The 19,849-nt window shown below is 34.9% G+C and overlaps 1 protein-coding gene across 8 annotated transcripts in view; it reads left to right on the top strand.

Annotated features, from left to right (window-relative positions):
* TTC13 (tetratricopeptide repeat domain 13) overlaps positions 1-19,849 on the top strand; it is a 43,209-nt gene that overhangs the window by 2,982 nt on the left and 20,378 nt on the right. For 7 of the 8 annotated variants that reach the window (XM_087776364.1, XM_087776363.1, XM_087776361.1 and 4 more), the window contains exons 2-11: positions 812-906; positions 3,821-3,896; positions 6,753-6,823; positions 8,941-9,006; positions 10,516-10,608; positions 11,716-11,832; positions 12,669-12,779; positions 15,250-15,332; positions 18,084-18,225; positions 19,628-19,802. In XM_087776364.1, the coding sequence (XP_087632490.1) occupies positions 812-906; positions 3,821-3,896; positions 6,753-6,823; positions 8,941-9,006; positions 10,516-10,608; positions 11,716-11,832; positions 12,669-12,779; positions 15,250-15,332; positions 18,084-18,225; positions 19,628-19,802 (1,029 nt within the window). The remainder of the gene's footprint in view (positions 1-811; positions 907-3,820; positions 3,897-6,752; positions 6,824-8,940; positions 9,007-10,515; positions 10,609-11,715; positions 11,833-12,668; positions 12,780-15,249; positions 15,333-18,083; positions 18,226-19,627; positions 19,803-19,849) is intronic. The other variant, XM_087776365.1, reaches the window with a different exon arrangement.

Genomic DNA, 19,849 nt, shown 5'->3' with positions numbered 1-19,849 from the left:
CAAGTTAATAGAAGCTTTAAGATCTGAAGACTTAAAAGCTAATAGTTCTTTTAGGATAGCAGTTAATGTACCATGTAAGTGAAGTAGTGACGTCTATAGTCTATCAATCTAGGGAATTTTGTTGATTATTGTTGTTACTTGTTTATTTGTTTCTTTTGTTAAACTTTTTCTCTGCTATGCCAATAACGGTTTGACTTTTCATAGATTTGAATCAATCTTATACTTTTTGTAATGGTCGTCTTAGTAGTATACCTGTGAGGACCTTTGTATATGTTCAGTCAATTATGGTTTACTATTCTGTCTGCTTTTTACAGTCTTTTATACCTCTGTTTCCTGGAGTTCCAGTAGTAGCTCTTTTTCTACCTCTGTATGGTCCATTCCAATTATTTTTCCTCTCTGGGATTGGAATGATAATTTTGTCTTTAATTTCTTGGGCCAGAAAATGGAATCATAATGCCAAATGGGGACATGTCTACCCCAAACTTTTCTCAAGCTTCCAGCTTCCTCCGTTTTTTACCCCCCTCCTTTTTTTTTTAGCACCTTCATTTTTTTTTTTTTAATGTATTTTTAGCCAAAAGCATAAGCAGAAGTAGCGATAAAACTGATTATATAAAAGCAGTCATGTCAGCTCTTGCTTCCCTGGCTGTGTGGATGTAGTGCTGTGTGCAGAAAGCTCTTCATTAAAGTTCTGCCCTGTGGAGTGCCCAATGGGGAAGCTGTTCAGATGAACATGAGGGAATGTGAGATGTGATAATAGAACATATGTGCAACTCTTTGAGTTCCTAAAGGTATTTTCTCTATTTTCCCCCAGATTCATCATTTTTGCACTTCCATGAATCGGATTGCGACATAGGAGGGTCTTCATCTTGTGAATCTGTGGTTTCTTTCAACACAGAAAAAATTCTGGTATGCTCTCAAGAATATAATGTACAAAACAATTTTTAATAGATTGTTGATGTCGCAGATCACTTTAGCTGCATAATCAGTTAGAACGAAATTCAGGCAAATAACTACAAATAGCATCTGTTGTTCAGTAGGCATAGGTCCCCAAAAGGCTTAAGAATGAATGAACTCAAGTTGCTCATGAAAGTATGATTTCGTAGTACTTCATCATGAGTCTCTAGGGCTGTCAGCAGTTTCAACTAATTGAAGCTGATGTTTCCACTGAAGGCTAACCTTCACCTGGATTAGTCTACCAATTTTTTATTTTTAGGGGTGCAGGGGCTATGACTGAAAAAGGGAAAGGTGTGTTAGTTTTTACCCAGATTAACTACCTGACGAGGCTTACCACAAAATGCGTGTAAGAGTAGGAGTGATAACATGCAATCGCTACAGAAATAACATTGTGCACAGATGATAGAGTTATAGGCTTCAGACCATATTTCACTAGACGTAATACAGACATGGTATGTGGAGAATATTCTGATAAAAGAAGAGTATCTCTTGGTAGAGAGACTTCAAGAGGATTATTTTGGAATTTGGGTTTTCTTGCAATGCTACTGTTAACCTATTGATCTTGAACAAACGTAATCTTCAGTCTACGTTAGAACACAGGTTTGATGTTACTTCTTCAGTCCAGTAGAGTTACAAATATTGAAAATCTTCAAATAATTCCCATGTGAATATACAAAGAAGCCTTGGCAAATTTGTAGAAATTATTGGCTATGGGGGAGCGTGGAAACAATATTCTATTTCAAAGCGACTTTTCCAAAGGTGGCATTTGGAAATAAAACTACTCTACCGCAAATCCACCAAGCCAATTATTTAACTTCAATATTCTCCATAGACATTACCTCATCACATATTGGTCTGATCTTCTGTCTAGTCTAGTCTAGCGGCACCAGCAATTCTTTCTAAGGCAGTGAAATGTATATTAGTTTCTTAGAAATTTCCCTGTTTCAAAAAAAAAAAATTGTTTTGAAGAGAGCAACCGTTCAACCTGTCGGGAGCTGGTACTGTGATGAAAATTCTCTCATTTCTTGAAGGCAGAATGACTCGCATTTTGGCATCTAGAGCTGCAGGATGTCTAACCTATAACTGGATTCAGAATTTGTTGAAGAAGTATGGATCCCCTTCCTCCCCCACCCCAAGAACCAAACACTATTCTGTTATTCTATGATAACAAAACAGATGAGGTCGATGAGGGCGGGGGAAACTGTGTGGTACTTCTCTTGCTGAGTGCAGCTCTGTAATTCATAGGATATTAATGTAATGCCAGATTCTTTTGGTTGTAGCTTATTTTCCAATACCCAGTGTGGAATCTTGCTGTATCTTATCTTGTGTCCGCAGGCAAAGAAGTGTAGGCCTTTTTTGTAAATCCACCAAAGAAGAGGTTGTACTTCAGTAAAATGATTTTTTTCTAATGTTAAGACAATTACAGATGAATAATGTTTTGCAGAGTTAAATATTGAAGATCACTTTCTGAAGTAGGTTTTCTGGAAATTACCTAAAGGCCATTGATGATATGAAAAGGTTGTGTTTGGAGGTGTGTGATTTGTAAATATATATGGTCTGCAATGTAGATTTAGTTCTCTAACTGGTATACTTGTTGAAGCCTGCTCATTCTTGTGCTGTTTTTTAATGACTTTTTTTCTATGAGGAAAAGAACTTTTCCATTCTGTTACTGTCGGTGCAGCACTAGGTGGAGTAATAATTCTCAGAACGTTATAGTGTAATGTAGAGCTCATACATGATCTCTAACAAACAAGGTTTGTAAAATCCAATTTGCTAATCGTTCATACCCTCCAAAATACTCAAGTTTTAGAGCAGACCAAACTTTCTTCTCATTCCTAAGATTATTAGATGAACAGGGCAGAAACTGTGCAATGGGATTTGGCCAGTTACTTTTGTGCTTTGTAGATCATTGAAATGTCTGTCATGGACACAAGTAATGAGGCTACTTTCTATTGAACAAGCCAAAAAAAGTGGAAGGGAGGAGGACAAAGTGCAGTCCTCTCAGTAGAGGAAATGATGAGTTAAATATGTTCTCTGAAGTTTAAGGTGTTTAACTGCCTTCTCTGAAGTTAAAGATGTACGTATGTGCTGTTTAGCTGAAGCAAAAGAAGAGAACTGAGCAGTGAGAGAAGTTATCTTTTCCTCTTCTTGCTTCCTAGAACAGTTTGGAAGGCTTATTAATTAAATTAGCATTTTGTATTTTTCTAACATAAACTGCTCTGGTAGGCTTACAGCTGTCTATTAAATGTATTTCTGAGGGGTTGTCTTTGGCAGTCTTGGTTTCTGTAGGCGCATTATTTGGGGAATAGAAATCTTAGATGAGGCTACCATTGGCTGAACAAAGTCTATAACTGATAGAAGGTTATTGTTGAAAGGACAGCCTTTTTACTTTAGTATGGCAGTGTTAAGTTAAACTTGTCTTTATTGCTGGAGTGATATTCTTCTCAGTGTTTCTTTTACTCCTCTGTAGTACCCTTCCCTTCGCAGGAGACAAAGGAATAATTAATGGGGTAAAGAGTATAAACTTTCCTATGAAGTAGCATGTGTCTTAAAAAGACTTCCAAAACTTCATGTTAAGTAGATGTAATATAGAAACATCAGCCACTGGTAAAATGCTGACAATGTCCTTTCATCGGAAAGGTTTGATTAGCCTTATGTTAGAGAGGATAACAGCAGCACCTGACTGAAGAGCAGTTTTTCTCCCTGTAGAAAACTAGGAATGAATTTGTTTTCAGTTACCTTAAAGCAATCACAATAGTCTTAACTTTTTGATTTAAGGCATTCTCTTAAGGATTTAAAACATGGGTTTTCTATTAAATTCTTTACTGTTGTTTGCTGAACACTTAAAAAACATGATGTTTTACAGAGTCAAGCGAAGTTGCTTGCAGAGCAAAAACGATTTCCATTTGCTACTGATAATGACAACACAAATGAAGAATTGGGTAAGATGCCTTATATAAGGTTTGTGCAGGTGAATTACGTGCTAGTTATTAGCACTGAATGTTTTGAAACTAAACTGATGATTCCTTAGTGATGCGTTAATTTTAAAGTGATCCTAATAAACCTGAAAATACAGTGAGTTTTCTCTGGTCATACAAAGAAAATATGTATCTCTCTTCCTAAAAATCTTTTCTCCTTTGCTCACTAGAATTCTTCACCATGTCTGCTTAAGCAGGTGTTCAAAAAGCATTTTGATTAAATCCTGTTAAACAGTCTCAGCTATTTCCTGCTTCCCTTTTTCTGTCATTATTGATGACTAAAACTATTCAAACATCCAGAAAATTTTACCAATGGAATATGTTTTCTATCAAGTGTACATCTTGGATCTGTATTCCCATCTCCACACACTCTTCCCATCAACGCTTACAGGCAGCAGGAAGGCTTTCTGAATTATGTCCTTATACAGGCTGCTACTCGATGTTTTTTTCAAAGCACACTCAGCACAGAAAATGGAGGCATTTCAAATAAAGCAACAGGAAATACTTTTCTCAGAGGACTTGAGGAAGGAGTTACTTGCACTGCTTCTCCAAACTGGTACCCTCTATAGGAAGCAGAGGTATTATGAGGCAGCAAAGAGATTGTTGAGGATGTATGTCAAGGAAGGCAGCAGACTGTCTTTTATATAAGAGCAAAGGGAGACTTCACTGATAGGTTGTCTAATGAAATTAAAACAATTGAGTAGTTTTTTATTGACATAATTTCTGCCTTCACAGATTTATCCAGGATAATTTGGGGGCTTAATCTTTTTTCATATTCCTAGCATACCTATGTTCATAGAATCCTGCAGGGAATACCGAACTTCCTTCCAGCAGAAAATATTTGATGCTTTTAGTATCTGCTCTGTAGACGTGGAAGACTATGCCAGAAGGTCCCTATGCTCATGTTTGACCTGTAGGCTGGCACCTACCTACCCACTTTATTTCAAGTATGTCATGGTGTGAGGAACCTGGGTCCTTCTTGTTTGTGCGTGTTACTTTTAACTGTTCTGAGGAAAAGTAGTGTGAGATGTACGGGGCATTCTGAAGCAATGTTGGTACCAAAACACTTGGGCTAATGGACCATTGTTAACCCTTAGATTTTTCATAATAAAGTAGTTGTATTTTCGTAGTATTTAATTAAAGATGAAAAGATTAATCAAAGAGGTAACATTTAAAAAGAAGCTGATACTGTATCAGCTACTAGCTGCCCATCAATTGCCGTAGTTTTACAGACATAGCCTACAACCTCCTGCGTTTTGCCAAGAGTCTTGGATAAACAAAATAAACTCATTATCAGCAAGACAATGAGTCTTATCTTGCTTCCTCCACTTTTTTCCTTAATACTGGCATGGTTGAGTTGGTTTTATTTTACGTGCCAACTGTTCTGTGTTCTGGGATTGGAACTGTAAAGATGATACTAAGAACTGTGTAGTCTTGGAGGAGATGAAATGAGGAAAATTCAAGAGCTCTTCAACCTGTCCTTTGCCTTGCCAATTTTCTTTCCTTTTTTGGCAATGCTATGTATCTGTACCAAGTGAGGCTTTTTATGTATTGAGGAAAAAGCTTATGTTGCACACAAATACTTCCTTCTGCATAACAGAAATGCTCCAAGAATGAGGCAAGCTCTGGATTAAATACATTTCTTATTTCTCTTTCATTTAACTTTTTCCTTCCTTTAATGAACAGTGCTTGGCAACACTGCCAAAACAATGTGGCTCTGCCTATATGGAAGATAAATGTCTGTGTCCTATTAAAAATACCTTTGTTCTAACTGGCTTATTCGTCTCTCCTCATGTTTGAGTAAATAATTAATCTGATAGGTGCCTCTTCCATTCTGTTTGGATGACTGCTAAAACTCATTAGAAGTATGAGGAAAGGTGAATTCTCACTCTTAGTTCCACTGTCAGCCATTTGTGCGAACTGCCTGGGGAAAAGTTGTACTTTAACCTTCATAGCTCTGGTCTGCAAGATACTTGGATTTTGTGGGCAGTGTAGACAGAGCTTAGTCCAGAGTTAAGAACTGTGAGAGATTAAAACATGTGAAATGAAACAATCTTGAGATATTCAGCTGTCAGAACTGAACTTCAGTCATGCAAGCACAACTACAGCTTTCCAGTCTTGTGACTTGACTGTATTTTTATATCCTGTGGAGATTACAGGAACATGTTTCTAAAACAGTGGTCTGTTTCTTTTTCAAACACTTGGCCTCTACTCCAAAGCAGGGGGGATATGCAAGAACTTTAAAGATTTTCATAATTTTAACATGGGTAAAGATTCTGTAGTTTTTCAGTCTCATTTTTAAAATAATGGAATCACTTTAGTTGAGGTTTTTCTAGATAATTCAAATGAAGGAAAGACTTACTGTGAGCTAGTAAAGTTTAGCAAAATGTGTACAAACAAGTACAATCAGATGTTCTCTGATGGAATTGTAAAAAAATGTTAGCCAGTGTTAGCCAGGCTCACTTATAATTGAGAAAGCAGCTATGGCTACTAAATGGGATCATGGTACCTTTCCTGGTCCTAAATACTTCAGAAGCAAACACAGACCTTTTCCTGAACAACTTGTTTGGGGTTTTTTCTCTCCTTTTTACAAACCACAACCCCCAAACCCAATTCTGATCAGCACAGTATGAACTGAATAATTAACAAATCCTAGGTAATGGTTGAGGGAAGTCATTTCAATGGCAGTTCAGAAATCATTTGACTACTTAAATCTTCAGTGCAATGTAGGAACTTACATTAAGTACAACCAAATCGTAAAATGTATTAAAAAAAATCAGGATTTTTTCTGTTTTATTTACATTTCTAATTTTTTGTTAGCAATTGCTTACGTGTTGATTGGCAACGGCTTGCATGATGAAGCCATACGACATTTTTCAACAATGCTGCAGGTAAGTTTTCTGTTTGGACCCCTAAAAAATCACTTTATGAAATTATCCATTACAACATACAGCTTTTACTAAAGCAAAGATTCAATTAAGCATTTTAAAATGAGGGTAATTATTCTATGAGAGTAATTATTCTATTATTTGCTCATTTTTTTTCCATCCAAACATAAGCATACTCTTAAAATCAGGTGATTCAGTATCTTTGTTATTTGCTGAGTACTTTTTATGGCACTTTGGGGGGAAAAAAAAAAGCATCTTCAGAAACCTGACCTGTGCAAAATTGAAGTTCCTTTAATTGCCCTCTTAATGTGTAGGCTGAGATATTTTGATGTGGATTTTTTTTGGGCGACTGTCAGCATGTTGCCAGTAACATCAGAAAAAAAAACCAACAGAGATGACTTGTTGCTAGTGGCAAGTACTGCATTGCTTTCACGATGATAAATGATTTTGTATGCTGGGTTTATCCTTCTTATTCAGTGGTAAGCATTTGATGAGTTTAATATGCCAGTAAAACATAACTAATACTTCAACATTTTTTTTTCTGACCAAGGTAAAGAATTCAGAATCTTCTATGACGTAGAAGGTAGCCACTTCTAAAACAAAACAAACCCCAACAGTTTAAAAGCTTCAATTAAAGCTGATTTCAAAATACTGTGTTTTTATGGCTAAGAACCTGGGACTACCAGAAGCATGGACCTGCTTTTTGATCTAAACTGGTTGTAGTACATAAATGCAAGCTGGAAGTAATACTTCAAATACTAGCATGCTTTTTTTTTTTTTAACTCAAATGTCATATGGCTTGTACTTAAATTGAGTGAAAGTGTGGCAATTTAGTGAATTATTCCAGGGAATTTATCAGAGGACCAGAATGTTTTTTGTTGGGTTTAGGTGTTTAGTGATCTCTGATTTGTTTTTTATGTGAGGAATGATTTTTTCTTTTTACCCTAATGAGTAATCCTGCTTCAAAAACCACTGGACTTACACAATGTTTCCTGCCTTCTCTTCATTAAGAAGGGAACTTAATATATGTGAAGATAAGCAAGATACAGCAACTGTAGAAAGATATTGTGAGAAGTGTGTATATAGTAGAGTCCCTTTGCAATGCACACTTCTCAGTTGAAATGAATGTCGTGCTTATTGTGTGCCTGAAAGGCTGTAAAGTTGTTGACTCTGTCTTCCATAAGGCAATTTTAAATACATATAAAGTGAATATTAAAACATTTAACAGAACAAAACAGCCTTACTTAGCTGCTGTATTAAAAGTAGGGAAGTTACCTGAAGGTGATGTTGGCAAGTGTAGACCTGGAATCAGCTCAAGTCTGGCAAGCTGCTGGCATTGGTGTATCTGTTGTTTTGTCAGTGAAATAATTTGTTTCTTGGCAGTTGTCCCAGTTAAATGAGACCAGGTCTATGCTACAAACTTTTGTAGCACAGCTGTGGTATTGGGTGCAGGTGTGAAGATGCGGGATTCATGACTGGTTTTCAGGGAAACTGACTGCATAGACATTGTTGTGCCAAGAAAACTGGTTTTGCTGTTGTGGTTCTTCAAATTTGGATGGCGAACCATGGCTGGAGTAAATAACATTGAACAAGAAGTAGATTCACTGTGTAAGATGCATCCCCTTAAGTGCCTGAGTTGGTAAGCCAGGGACTTATATCTAACCCAAGGAAGGTGTGTTTGAATTTTGCAGAACTATTTTGGCAGAATACCTCTAGTTTTAGTTGCTACCTGAGTACAGATTTTGTCAGGATGTCACAATTTCCTGCTTCCTAATTTTAAATCTTAAATTTAAATTATGAACAAAACAAGCTTTGAATGGCTGAATTGTACTTGTTTATTATCACTTCAGTGACACAAGAAAAAAGAAGTCATATAATTACCAATAAGGTTACAGATAATGAAGTTTGGACAACAGACTCTACTAATGTGTACATAGCTTCTGATAGGTGGTCACTGACACTATAACTGCACTCTGTTTAGCTTATCTTCCAGGCAATCACAGTTGTCAGGCAAAGAAATTCAAATACATATTGAAGAAAGATACCTTTTTAAAAAAAACAAAACAAAACAAAAAAACCCCACACAACTTATTATTGTATTCATTTTTTAATCTTAACAGGAAGAACCAGAGCTGGTTAGTGCCATTTATGGACGAGGGATAGCATATGGAAAAAAAGGACTACATGTGAGTAGATAATTATTTAAATTAACATCTGACTAAATTATTTGAATCCAAACTATAAGAAGGCCTGTAACAGGAGGAGCTAGAGTGATTAGAACTTGATAGGTACATCCCGAAGTCTTTGTGCTGTCCTACTATAATGATGTGTCCATCCCTTGGTAGGTCTTCATAACATAGAGGGATCTAGCAGATCATACTGCGCAAGCCACGGGTACGTTTGCTTTGTGGGACTGTGGAAGTAAAGCAGCGTGAAGCAAGGGTGCCAAAGGAGAATATAGGCACAGTTGTGAGTGGTAGATAGTAAGGCTGGGAGCCACAACCACTTGAAGGAGTTACGTAATAAGATAATAGGCAGTACCTTGCCTCTGAGAGGCAGGTTTATGAAGTCCCACTGAATTTGTCTCCACATCTAGTCTGTATTTGGAAACAAAAAAGTCTTTTATTGCAACTTGGAAACATCGTCAACTCTTGCAATCCAGTAGGCTTTATATTGCTTCATGATTGCCTATGCCTCTTGATACGTATACCACCTTGAATTTGTTAAAAAAAAAAAAAAAAAAATTCAAAGTTACTTACAGTTACAGCTGACTGCTCAAACAATTTCCTGAGCAAAAATAAGTTTAAAAGTAGACTGTGGCCCTTGTAGTTTGAGTTTGTGGCCTGTTGAATCGTGATTGAATGGTTGCTGGAATTCTAGAAGAAAGAATAGTTAAATAACTGTTTGAAAATTTCTTTTGTGCAGAATATTTAATTCTTTAGTGGTGCTGACTGGAGCTTGAAGTCCCTCATATTTGCATGTTGTTAACACCAGCCTGAGTTTGTTTTCTCAGTTCGGCTAGATGTTGAGATAGCTTCACCTCGTAACAGTTTCTGTCAGTGACACCTTCAAGATACAAAGATGATGTTAGCACATGCAAAATTTCTTTGCCTTGAAAAAGAAGAAAAAGATCAATGAAGTCTAATACAGAACTTGCTATATAACCAGCTTGGATTTTTTTTTTCCCAATTAAGTAACTGCTTTCATCCTACAGTTTATTGAGGACAATATAAAAATTTAGATAGGCGAGATGGTGATGACATCAACCCGTTCACCAGTACTACTTGGATTAAGTTACAGACAGTACGGATGAAAACACTGGTGGGTGAGAGTATGCGTGTGTGTTGGAGTTCGTGTGAGAGCTTGAGTCAGCTTTGCTGCCAAGAAAGGTACCTGTGGAGCCGTAAACCTAATGTTTATTCACAGAGTTATATTAATAATTTATTAGAGGTACAGCACAAAGATGATGTGTACAAGCAAAGTTTATTTTTTCTTGTTTATAGCAGATGGGGGGGAGGTGTTCAGCTATTTGTAGAATACCGCATTGTAATGCTATTAGCAAAGGTGTGAAGGGCTTTTAATGTAAACTGATATACTTTCAGAAACTTAGCCAATCTAGTTGTCCTTCACTCTTCATAGTATATTACTCTTAAGTATGCACAGTTGTTTACCTTCCTTATTTTTCTCCTTTTCAGGATATGAAAAATGCTGAACTTGCTCTGTTTGAGCTCAGTAGAGTGATTAGTCTAGAACCAGATCATCCTGAAGTATTTGAACAGCGAGCAGAAGTGAGCATTTCTTGTCTCTTTTCAGATTTTTGGAGAAGTTGCAATTATACAGTATTTTCAAGTATTTCTTCACTGGTTTAATGACTAAAGCTCTTGTGTTTTTCTGTGGCCATTCCTCCTTTCTTTTAAAATATACATATTTGTTCTCAAACAGTGTAATCTGTGGAATGTTTGTTTTTAAAGTGAAACATACACCATATGGAGTTACTATAGCCAATAGAATAGCATATATTATGTCTAAATGTTTAGTTTTTGACATGCTATGTAGCAAGATTGTGTGTGTTTTAGTGTTTTTAATATAATGAATCAAAATATCACTTGAACCTTATTGTTTGCACTTGGTGTCACCTTAGTAAATTTATTGTTGGGACTAGTTGGTAAAATGCCAAACTTGTAAAGAATGAGTTTTTAATCAAATGTTTTCGTTTTATATTTGTGCGCATAAGTTAAATATCATTCAAATACACAGATATTTTTCATTTTGAAAATCATGTTTTGTTTTACCGATTAAATTACAGAAAATGGATTTCAAGAAGCAGCTTTGTAGACAAATCAAAAGCATAAATATTTATTAAAGTCAGCACACTGTATAATGATAACTGCCATAATATGAAATTATAATTCACAATTTTCATGTTTTTAATGATTTGTTAATACATTTGTTAATAATCTTGATCTAAAAATGTGAAAGGCATTCAAGTAATTGGAAAATAGACTATTTTCCATTGGGGAGAATATTTTGTCAAAATAAAAAGATTTATGAGAGTACTTCAACTACATTTTCAGTTGAATGTGTTGAAATAACTTAAAATAGAGTATTTTGCTTTGGCTGAATTGTTTTTATTTGGAATACTAGGTTTCTGCGAATGTTACTGGTGATTTTCATGTACACTAATATTTTTTTGGAGAAAAATGCTTTCAAATTTTCCCTTTGATAGGAGCTTAAAAGCAATAAGTACTGAAATTTATAGTAGAACTTTCCAGCCTGTTCTAGCAAATACAGTTACTCTGTTACAGCTGAACATGAAAAAGAATAATTTTCATATTTCTAAAACAAATCTATTCAGCCTGTTTGCTCTGAACTATGTTTTTGTTTTATATTCTTAGATATTGTCCCCACTAGGACGAATCAGTGAAGCATTATCTGATCTCACCAAAGCTATTCAGCTACAACCATCAGCACGGCTCTACAGGCACAGAGGTACCCTTTACTTCATATCTGAGGTTAGTGGATTTTGGGGATTCTGTTTGGTTTTGGTTGTGTGGATGTTGTTGATTATTTTCTTGTTGTTTGTGCCAGTTGTGTTACTTTTGTTCAAGAGGTTCTTTCCTATTTAAATTAAAAAACAAAATAACAACAAAAGCCCTGATTTTCTTGTAGTTGACTTTCTGACAGTTCCGAGGTATTCTTCAGGTATTTAATCTGCATATCTATTTAATGCAGAGAATCAGAGGGCAAGTACCTTGCATGCACATCTCAGATTGTTTTGTGTATTTGAGGAGTAAGGTATGGATAAAGAATTTGACTTGATTTATAACCTACAGCTGCATTTGAGTAGTATTGTTAAATGCCAGTCTAAAAAGGAAAACAGTTATGGCTAAGGCAGTAACTGCCCTATATACTTACCACCACCCCACCCCCCAAGAAACAAACAAAAAAACCCTACAAAAATGCTAGCATCCTATTTTGCTATGTAATCTGTGTGTGTTGTTCTTACACTTTAATGTAAAACAAGTAATTTTATCTTCAAAGATTGTGTGAATACTAAATAGCTGATTTCCCACTTTATTCTTCTGATTACACTCTGTTTGTTTCCAGCTATTTTTCCACCTACTTTACTATGTTTTATGTAGTGCTTGCTGTAAAAGTTGGAAGTGTGTTGTGCATTCCTTATTCTTTGATATTGTGACTGGCAGTTAACAGTCATTGCTGCTTAGGCCTGAGACTGACTTCATATATTAAACAAAATTCTGTAGTTTAATTCTGTGAAAATAAAACTATGTATTCCTCTTTATTTGTATGGTGTTTCCTCTGTCATTTAAAATCTACTTTATTACAGGATTATGCAACAGCCCATGAAGATTTTCAGCACTCATTGGAACTGAACAAAAATCAGCCTATAGCTATGCTTTATAAAGGCTTAACCTTTTTTCACAGAGGACTTCTGAAGGTAAAGCTATGTTGAATAATAGTTCATGTAGGACAATACTCTCTATTTGAAGTTACTTCTACAAAATAGTAGAAATATCATAGGTGTTGATATACATATTTTTCTCTCACATAAGGAAGACTTTTTACGGCAAAAGAGTGCAACCAAAATGAAAGGTGCCACTGCTGACTGTCATACTTCATGGTATGACATGTAAATACTGCTGGTCTTGCTGGATCTTGGTAAATCACTGATAACTGACGTGTTTATGGAGTGTTTTGAAAGATGTTTGTATTTGGCACCTCTGCTAATATCTGTATGGTAAATTCAAAATTTCCTTCCATGAAATGGAGACTCCCTAGGTTTTGTGAAGGGGAAAGGGATGAAGAGGAAAATAATTTTAAATTCTTCCTTGAATAAGCTAGAAGATAATCAAGGAAATTGCTGATAGAGAGCCCTGCATCTGTGTGTGTGTGTGTGTGTATTTCAGTTACATGTTGATTCTGAAATGCTCGTATCTAAATTGAGGGAACATAATTGCGCTCTCATATTCTAAAATCAGCAGGGAAGTAAGTTCTTCCCATGCTTTTTTTAATATTTCACCATTTTCTGACTCAAAACTTCTCTATGTTTTAGGTGTAGTAATATTGCACCTGTTTCTTGCTTGTAAAGTATTTAGAGATACTGCTGCAGTTTTTCTGAGGGGAGAGTAATTAGACAAGTTGTCCGAAATCATCAGTTTGGAAAGTGAGGATGCAACTGTGTGATTCCTAAATTCCAACAGAGTGGAAGCCTTTTTTTTTTTTTTTTTTTTTTTTTTTAACCTCTGCTAACAGCTCGGGATTCACTAACGGTTGTGTGAAGAAATCCTGACAGAACCTGAAGACAACCCAGGACTCCTGAGTTTCAGTCCACTATCTTTCATAGGCAATCACTGCATGTTGTTTTTTTTTCCCTTTTCCTTTTATTTTTTTTTCTTTTTTTCTTTAGCAGCAAACAGGCTCCTTCTCCATTTTCTTAGTACCCAAGCTGGTATTTTTTCCCCACACTCTCAGTGTATGCTGTGAGAACTTTAGGCTGTCATTGAACTTACTGTCTGTATCTTACTGCAGTCAAATGAGTTACTTGCAAATAATAGTCTGATTGAATTTCTGATTTTTGGTGTAGGCAGCAGAGAGCCCAGAAAGTGATGGTGGAAATATAACTGACAAGGATAAATAATATCTCAATTTGCGAAACAGAAACAATGTTTTCTTTCTGATCGACACATTTCTGCACCACCACCTCCTTCCCTCCAATTTCTTTTCTCAAAGGAAGTGTCTTCCCTCTCTCACATTCAAGTTCTGAGAGGTTGTGACTGAGTGGCTTTTCATCCCCAGGTATACCTTAGCTTCCAGTCAGGTTCAGACTGCCTCTTAAAGGAAGGCTGTACACATCATCTGTTAGGTTTTACCAGGCTTGCTGAAAACTGAGATTTGAGGTGAGGGTAGCAGAGTGTTCATTTTTCAGTCAAAAGAGATTGTTGGTTTTGGATCACTACTTTTGGGAATAATCTTTTTGGATTTAAAACTTATCTAGAGGACATGAGCCTATCAGTAATGGTAGGTGATTATCTTATATTTTTGTTCAGTAGATATTTTTGTGCATGTTGTAGTGCTCAGAATATATTTGATAGTTTTTCTGAATAAGAATCTCTAAATTGACTGAAGATACTAATGATGCTTTCCTTACAGCATTTAATTTCTTGCACTATAGACTTCAAGATACTTTTCAGGCATTCCTTCATAATATAATATAGTTGATTATTCCTTCCTTAATTCTAAGTCTCAGTACTGCATTTGCCAATTTATATAGCCAGTCCAGTTTAAAAACCTGAGTTCTTAATCAAATCCTTTGAATCGGAAGATTTGTTTGAACATATGCATATAATTATTTTTAGCTGTTTTATTACATTATATTCCTCACAGCAGCAGTACATGCTACTGTGTGAAGATGATCACTTACTCTCTAATCCCTCTTAAGAGAGTTTGCTAACTGTGCAACTAACACAGAATGCAATAAAAAATGAAAGGCAGAGTACAGATTTGAAGGAGTATTTTGGACTGCAAAAAATAAGAAGTGTATTATGAATGAAGAAGGAGGACTAAGGAGAGACTGCTTTGCCTTAGGGACCAGACTGAGCTTTGAAAGCAAACTCTGTAGGGATTTAATCTCTGAATGTTATTAAAATGCTAAAAGAATCACTCTTTCCCATAGCATATTAGACAAAGGAATTCCAGGTAAATCTGTCATTACCGTAAAGAATGTTGCAATATTTCATTTGTTAGATGATTATTATTACTCTATAGATTTCGTAATAAATTCATGCCTTGTTTATTTCTTCCAAGGGTTTTGCCAAATAACTCTAAATCCATATCTAGTAACTACTGAGGATGCTAAAATTAAATGCATGCAGTAAGGGACAAGTTTTTCTGTTGATGTCTTTCTATAGGAAGCCATTGAATCATTCAAAGAAGCTCTGAAGCAGAAAGCAGACTTCATAGATGCATATAAAAGTCTGGGACAAGCCTACAGGTAATTGCATTCAGAAATAGTTTTAAAGTCAGTTTTCTATCTGATGATGTTCTTTAAAATGCACTCTCAAGTTTTAAATGCTTGTTATAAAACCGTGCAGAATCATATGTGTATTTGGTAGCTCCTACAGCCAGAATGGCTATGTCAGGATATGTTCAATATAAATAATTTCTAGGTTTGCTGTGTATTTTTAATTCAGTCCCCAGTAGCTGTTTGAGTCTCCCAGACTCAAAGGTTAGGTAAATGGCAGTTTTCAGTAGGACATGTTTTAGGTATGCTAAATGATTTTTCTAAATGATGAAAATGTTTAGTATGAACTGTTGATTAACATGCTCATTAGTTGCCATCTGAGATTATTGTGCTACTTAAATTTATTAAAAACTCATTGCGTAGCGCATATAATTTTATAGAACTGCTAGATCCTATATCAGTTAATCTCTCACCAAAGAGATTTACAGTTCTGAGAATTTAGCTAATTTCCTGTTTAGGGTTTTTTTTTTTTAATACAGACATGTAGTTTCTTTCCTATTAATCAAATAATTAAAAAAAGGCAATTTCCATTTAGAAGGGAACTAGTCACTTTTTTTCCTCTTTTAATTGAAATTAAAGATAAAATAATTCATAGTTGAATAAATTGTATTACTTTAAAGTTGGTCTGCAGATAATCACTAAGGAGAGAAGTAAATATAGCTTGTATATAACAAGACAAGAATATAACATAGTCAGCAACTGAGTATCTCTGCCCACAGTAGTTCTTTTCCCAACCTGCTGTGTCTTGTCGGCTTTTTACTTCCTGTTTTAAATTTTTATTTTTGGAGAGCACTGATCTACAGCATAGATGTTGCTGCAACATAAATGGCTTTTGTGTAGCAAGGGTTAAGTTGGGTAGGGTTGGTGTGCAAGCATTACATGATCGTGTGCTCTTTTTCTTCAGGCTTTATGCTTCCTTCAGCATACAGAACATGCAATATTCACTAAAGGCAGTGTCAATTAAATTTTTTTTGTTATTTTTTGCTTTGTGGACTTGTGCCTTATTTACCACAGTATCTAAATTCTGAACTCAATGTAGAATCACTAATTTCTTCATGAGTTTTTCTGTGATACTTGTTATTGCAATGTGTAAGTACTTTCAAGGTACTAAATAATAGTCATTTAGCCTGGAAGATGGGCAGTTGCCTTCTTACATTTCCAATAAATGCTTTAACTTTTTTGTTTTGTTTTTGGATGTGGGACTGCCTCTCTAGTTGATCAGCTGTTCTACCCTGTGCCCAAGAAACCTTAATGTGAAGAGGTTTTATTTTGAAGGAGAGAAAAAAGCAAGCCTTAAAATGTCGTCTCATTTTGCACTGCATTGTTTTTTTACAAAGCAAAAGTCACTTAACCAGAGTATTCCTAATCAGCTTAGATCTGTTGCTTTTATTCCCTCTCACTGTCCCCTGCCTCCAAAAGTTCTCTGATTCTCAGGAAATAATAGGGGAAGGAATGTAAAGAAATCTACTGATTTTTTTTTTTTTTTTTTAAAAGAACTTAATGTACAAAGGACAATTACTGTTAAATCTTTTAAATGCTCGGTGGTTAGAGAAGGCCAGAAGCTGAATAGAATATTGTTTAATAACTGAGGACACTGTAACTAGTGACCAACTATGATAAGTCTGAATTACTTTCCCATGAACACTCGGGTCTTAAAACAGGCATAATAATAATCACCTTTCTCCAGGGCACTGTTAACTTCAGCTGTCAAATTCTTCTTTCTTTCTAAAATCTTATATTTTAAGTTCACACTTTCTTCTCCATCAAATAAATTTCAAATACAATGCTTAAAAATACCTTTTAAATAATTCTTTTTATAGTGGAAGCAGATAATTGCTAGTCTGATTTTTTCCTTCTCTACAACATGAGTTATAGCGTTCTACCTATTAATTCCTGCTTCAAATCTAGTGACTTCGATGTTTGTCCATTTATTTGAAACTAAAGAGCTGTGGTTAATCACTCTTCTGTCTAAAAATTCTTTTTGGCAAATTATTTAAAACTAGTAAGTCTTATTTGTTTTTTCTAGCATTGCTCTTGTTTGGATTAATTTCATCTAATATAATTTGATGTGGAAAGAATTTCATGATCTTAAAAAAAAAAATCAGTGTACTGGATAAAACAACTAAAGAAAAATTAAGTTGTGTACTGTTTCTATTTTAATTATTTTCATGATAGTTTCTCCATGGCTATTTTTACTAAAAGCTGTCCTGCACATGGAGTAATTGCAGTCAATACTTCTTTAGTTAGTTTCAGCTTTCAAACGCTGTATGCTTTTTCTTATTCAGCATTTAAGTAGTTAGTATCTTTTTAAAAACGTGTTTATAGCTAGAAGTTAAAAAAACCTGTCATAGGTAGTGTTTTCCAAGAGTGCTGTCTGTGAAAGTTTTGTTTCTTCTAGTTTTTGAAGAAATACCATAGGTATGTGTTTTTATGGTTTAAAACATTAATCCTCACACTGAGGATTGTGAAGATTTGTGGTCTTATCAGGTTGTGTTTCACAGTACACATTTCTGGGAGTGAAAAACTCTGTGCAGCTGTTCTCTTCTTACCACTGAAGAACAGTTGCAGAATTACTGCTTTTGTTAAAGAAATTTTCCATTAGTACTGTGTTCCTCTTTAATGATAACCCCTTTGGATGTGTTAAAACAACTTCTAACAAGCAATTTTGTTGTCACTGTTTCCTTCTATATTCTTCACTTTCCACTTTATGGAATCGCCTAGAGAACTTGGCAACTTCGATGCTGCTACAGAGAACTTCCAGAAGGCTTTGCTGCTAAATCAAAATCATGTTCAGACATTACAGCTCAAAGGAATGATGCTTTATCATCATGGTAGCTTAGATGAAGCACTAAAGAATTTTAAGGTAAGCAGGCCCTAAGTAAATACAAAATTAAGAAGTTTTGACAAGGACTAGTTTTCAACAAGTGCAATAAAATGGACAAATATCAAAGTTTTTCATTCTGAATGTGTATGTGCATTTGAACTAAAATTATTTTTTTGTGAAGTCTGTCTTAAAAGATGTATAAAACCATACAGTTTTTAGTTGAAAATGGAATTTTGCTAAAACTAAGATACTTCCTCTAACTGTTTTATGAATTTCTAAAACTAAGCTCTGGTTGAAATGTTTTATCTCTTTTTTGTTTTGTTTTGGTTTGTTTTTTTTAAACTGTTAATTGTGTTCTTGCTAATGTTTTAGTTTGGGTTGAAACCTAAAGTTTTTTAATATCTGATGGAAGAAGGAATGTAGTCTTTCTAATTTTAAGCTTAAAATAAGCATACAAAGTTCCAATATTTATCTGATTTTCAGAGGTATTTTTTTTGTTTTGAAAAACTCAGAATATGTTGCGATTCATTGAGCTTGTAAAAATGTGCATGTTTCCACAGGTAAACAAAATCTTGCCTCTCTCCATTGGCATTAAATAATGGCCTCATTTTGTAGACAAAACAATAAAGGCATATGTTAATCATATGTCCATATCCTTAAAACAAGGAATGAAATAAGATGTGGAAATGATTGTATCCCTTTCTGAATGAGTGTGTGCTTATCCCAAGGAGAACACTTTATGTGCATTATTACGTATTCACCTTCTGCAACACAGTTTGTAGATACTGGTGTAATTGAAAAGATATTTCAACTTTTAAGATGGAGATGCTCTTCTAAAGACATGTAATTGCTAGAAGAACCAGAGCATTAATTTTTGAATGATAAATATGAATTTGCTATGTGTTTAACATATAGTTAACAGTTATAGTTATATATAGTTATAGTTTAACAAATATAACTAACATAATGAAGTGTACTAATGCATGAACTAGTGAAGATATGGGTGGAAGAAATGACACGATATATATGTTGAACTAGCCAAAAATGACTTGTGCCTAATGTTGTCAGGAGCATGTTTTGTCTAAGTTCATTAAACTAATGTTTAAAGTTCTGTAGTGCTAATATCATTAGAGCAAACATGATCTATTTTGATAACAATTAAAGTGTGATCAAAAGCATATTTGCACTGGCAGTTCTTTTTTTTTTATTTGTTTGTTTTTGTTTTCCCTCTCCCTTTTAATGAAGCTGGAAATATTTTTTTTCTTACATTTGCTAGCAATTTAAGTGCTAAGCATCATTTGAAAGAAAATGGTAATGGAAGTGCATCTTAATAACTGGTCAATCTTTTCATGCAGTCTTCTGATCAAACAGGTTAATTTATTTGAAGATACTCATTCTCTCTGTCTTGATTTATGGGTGCTTTGTTCCTTTGATCTCCTAGAGATGTCTACAACTAGAACCATACAATGAAGTATGCCAGTACATGAAAGGTCTCAGCCATGTTGCAATGGGACAGTTTTATGAAGGCATAAAAGCTCAGACTAAAGTTATGTTAAATGACCCACTACCGGGTCAGAAGGCCAGTCCAGAATATCTGAAAGTGAAATACCTCCGAGGTAAGTTGGAATTGTTTTTCAGTTTTTTTCATTTTCTTAAATCCTTC

The sequence above is a fragment of the Nipponia nippon genome, unplaced genomic scaffold, assembly GCF_047370975.1.
Source record: "Nipponia nippon isolate SJK-2023a ecotype South Korea unplaced genomic scaffold, ASM4737097v1 scaffold_4, whole genome shotgun sequence".
NCBI lineage: Eukaryota > Metazoa > Chordata > Aves > Pelecaniformes > Threskiornithidae > Nipponia > Nipponia nippon.
The sequence above is the reverse complement of the archived record's forward strand: the minus strand, read 5'-3'. Positions and strand labels throughout refer to the sequence as shown.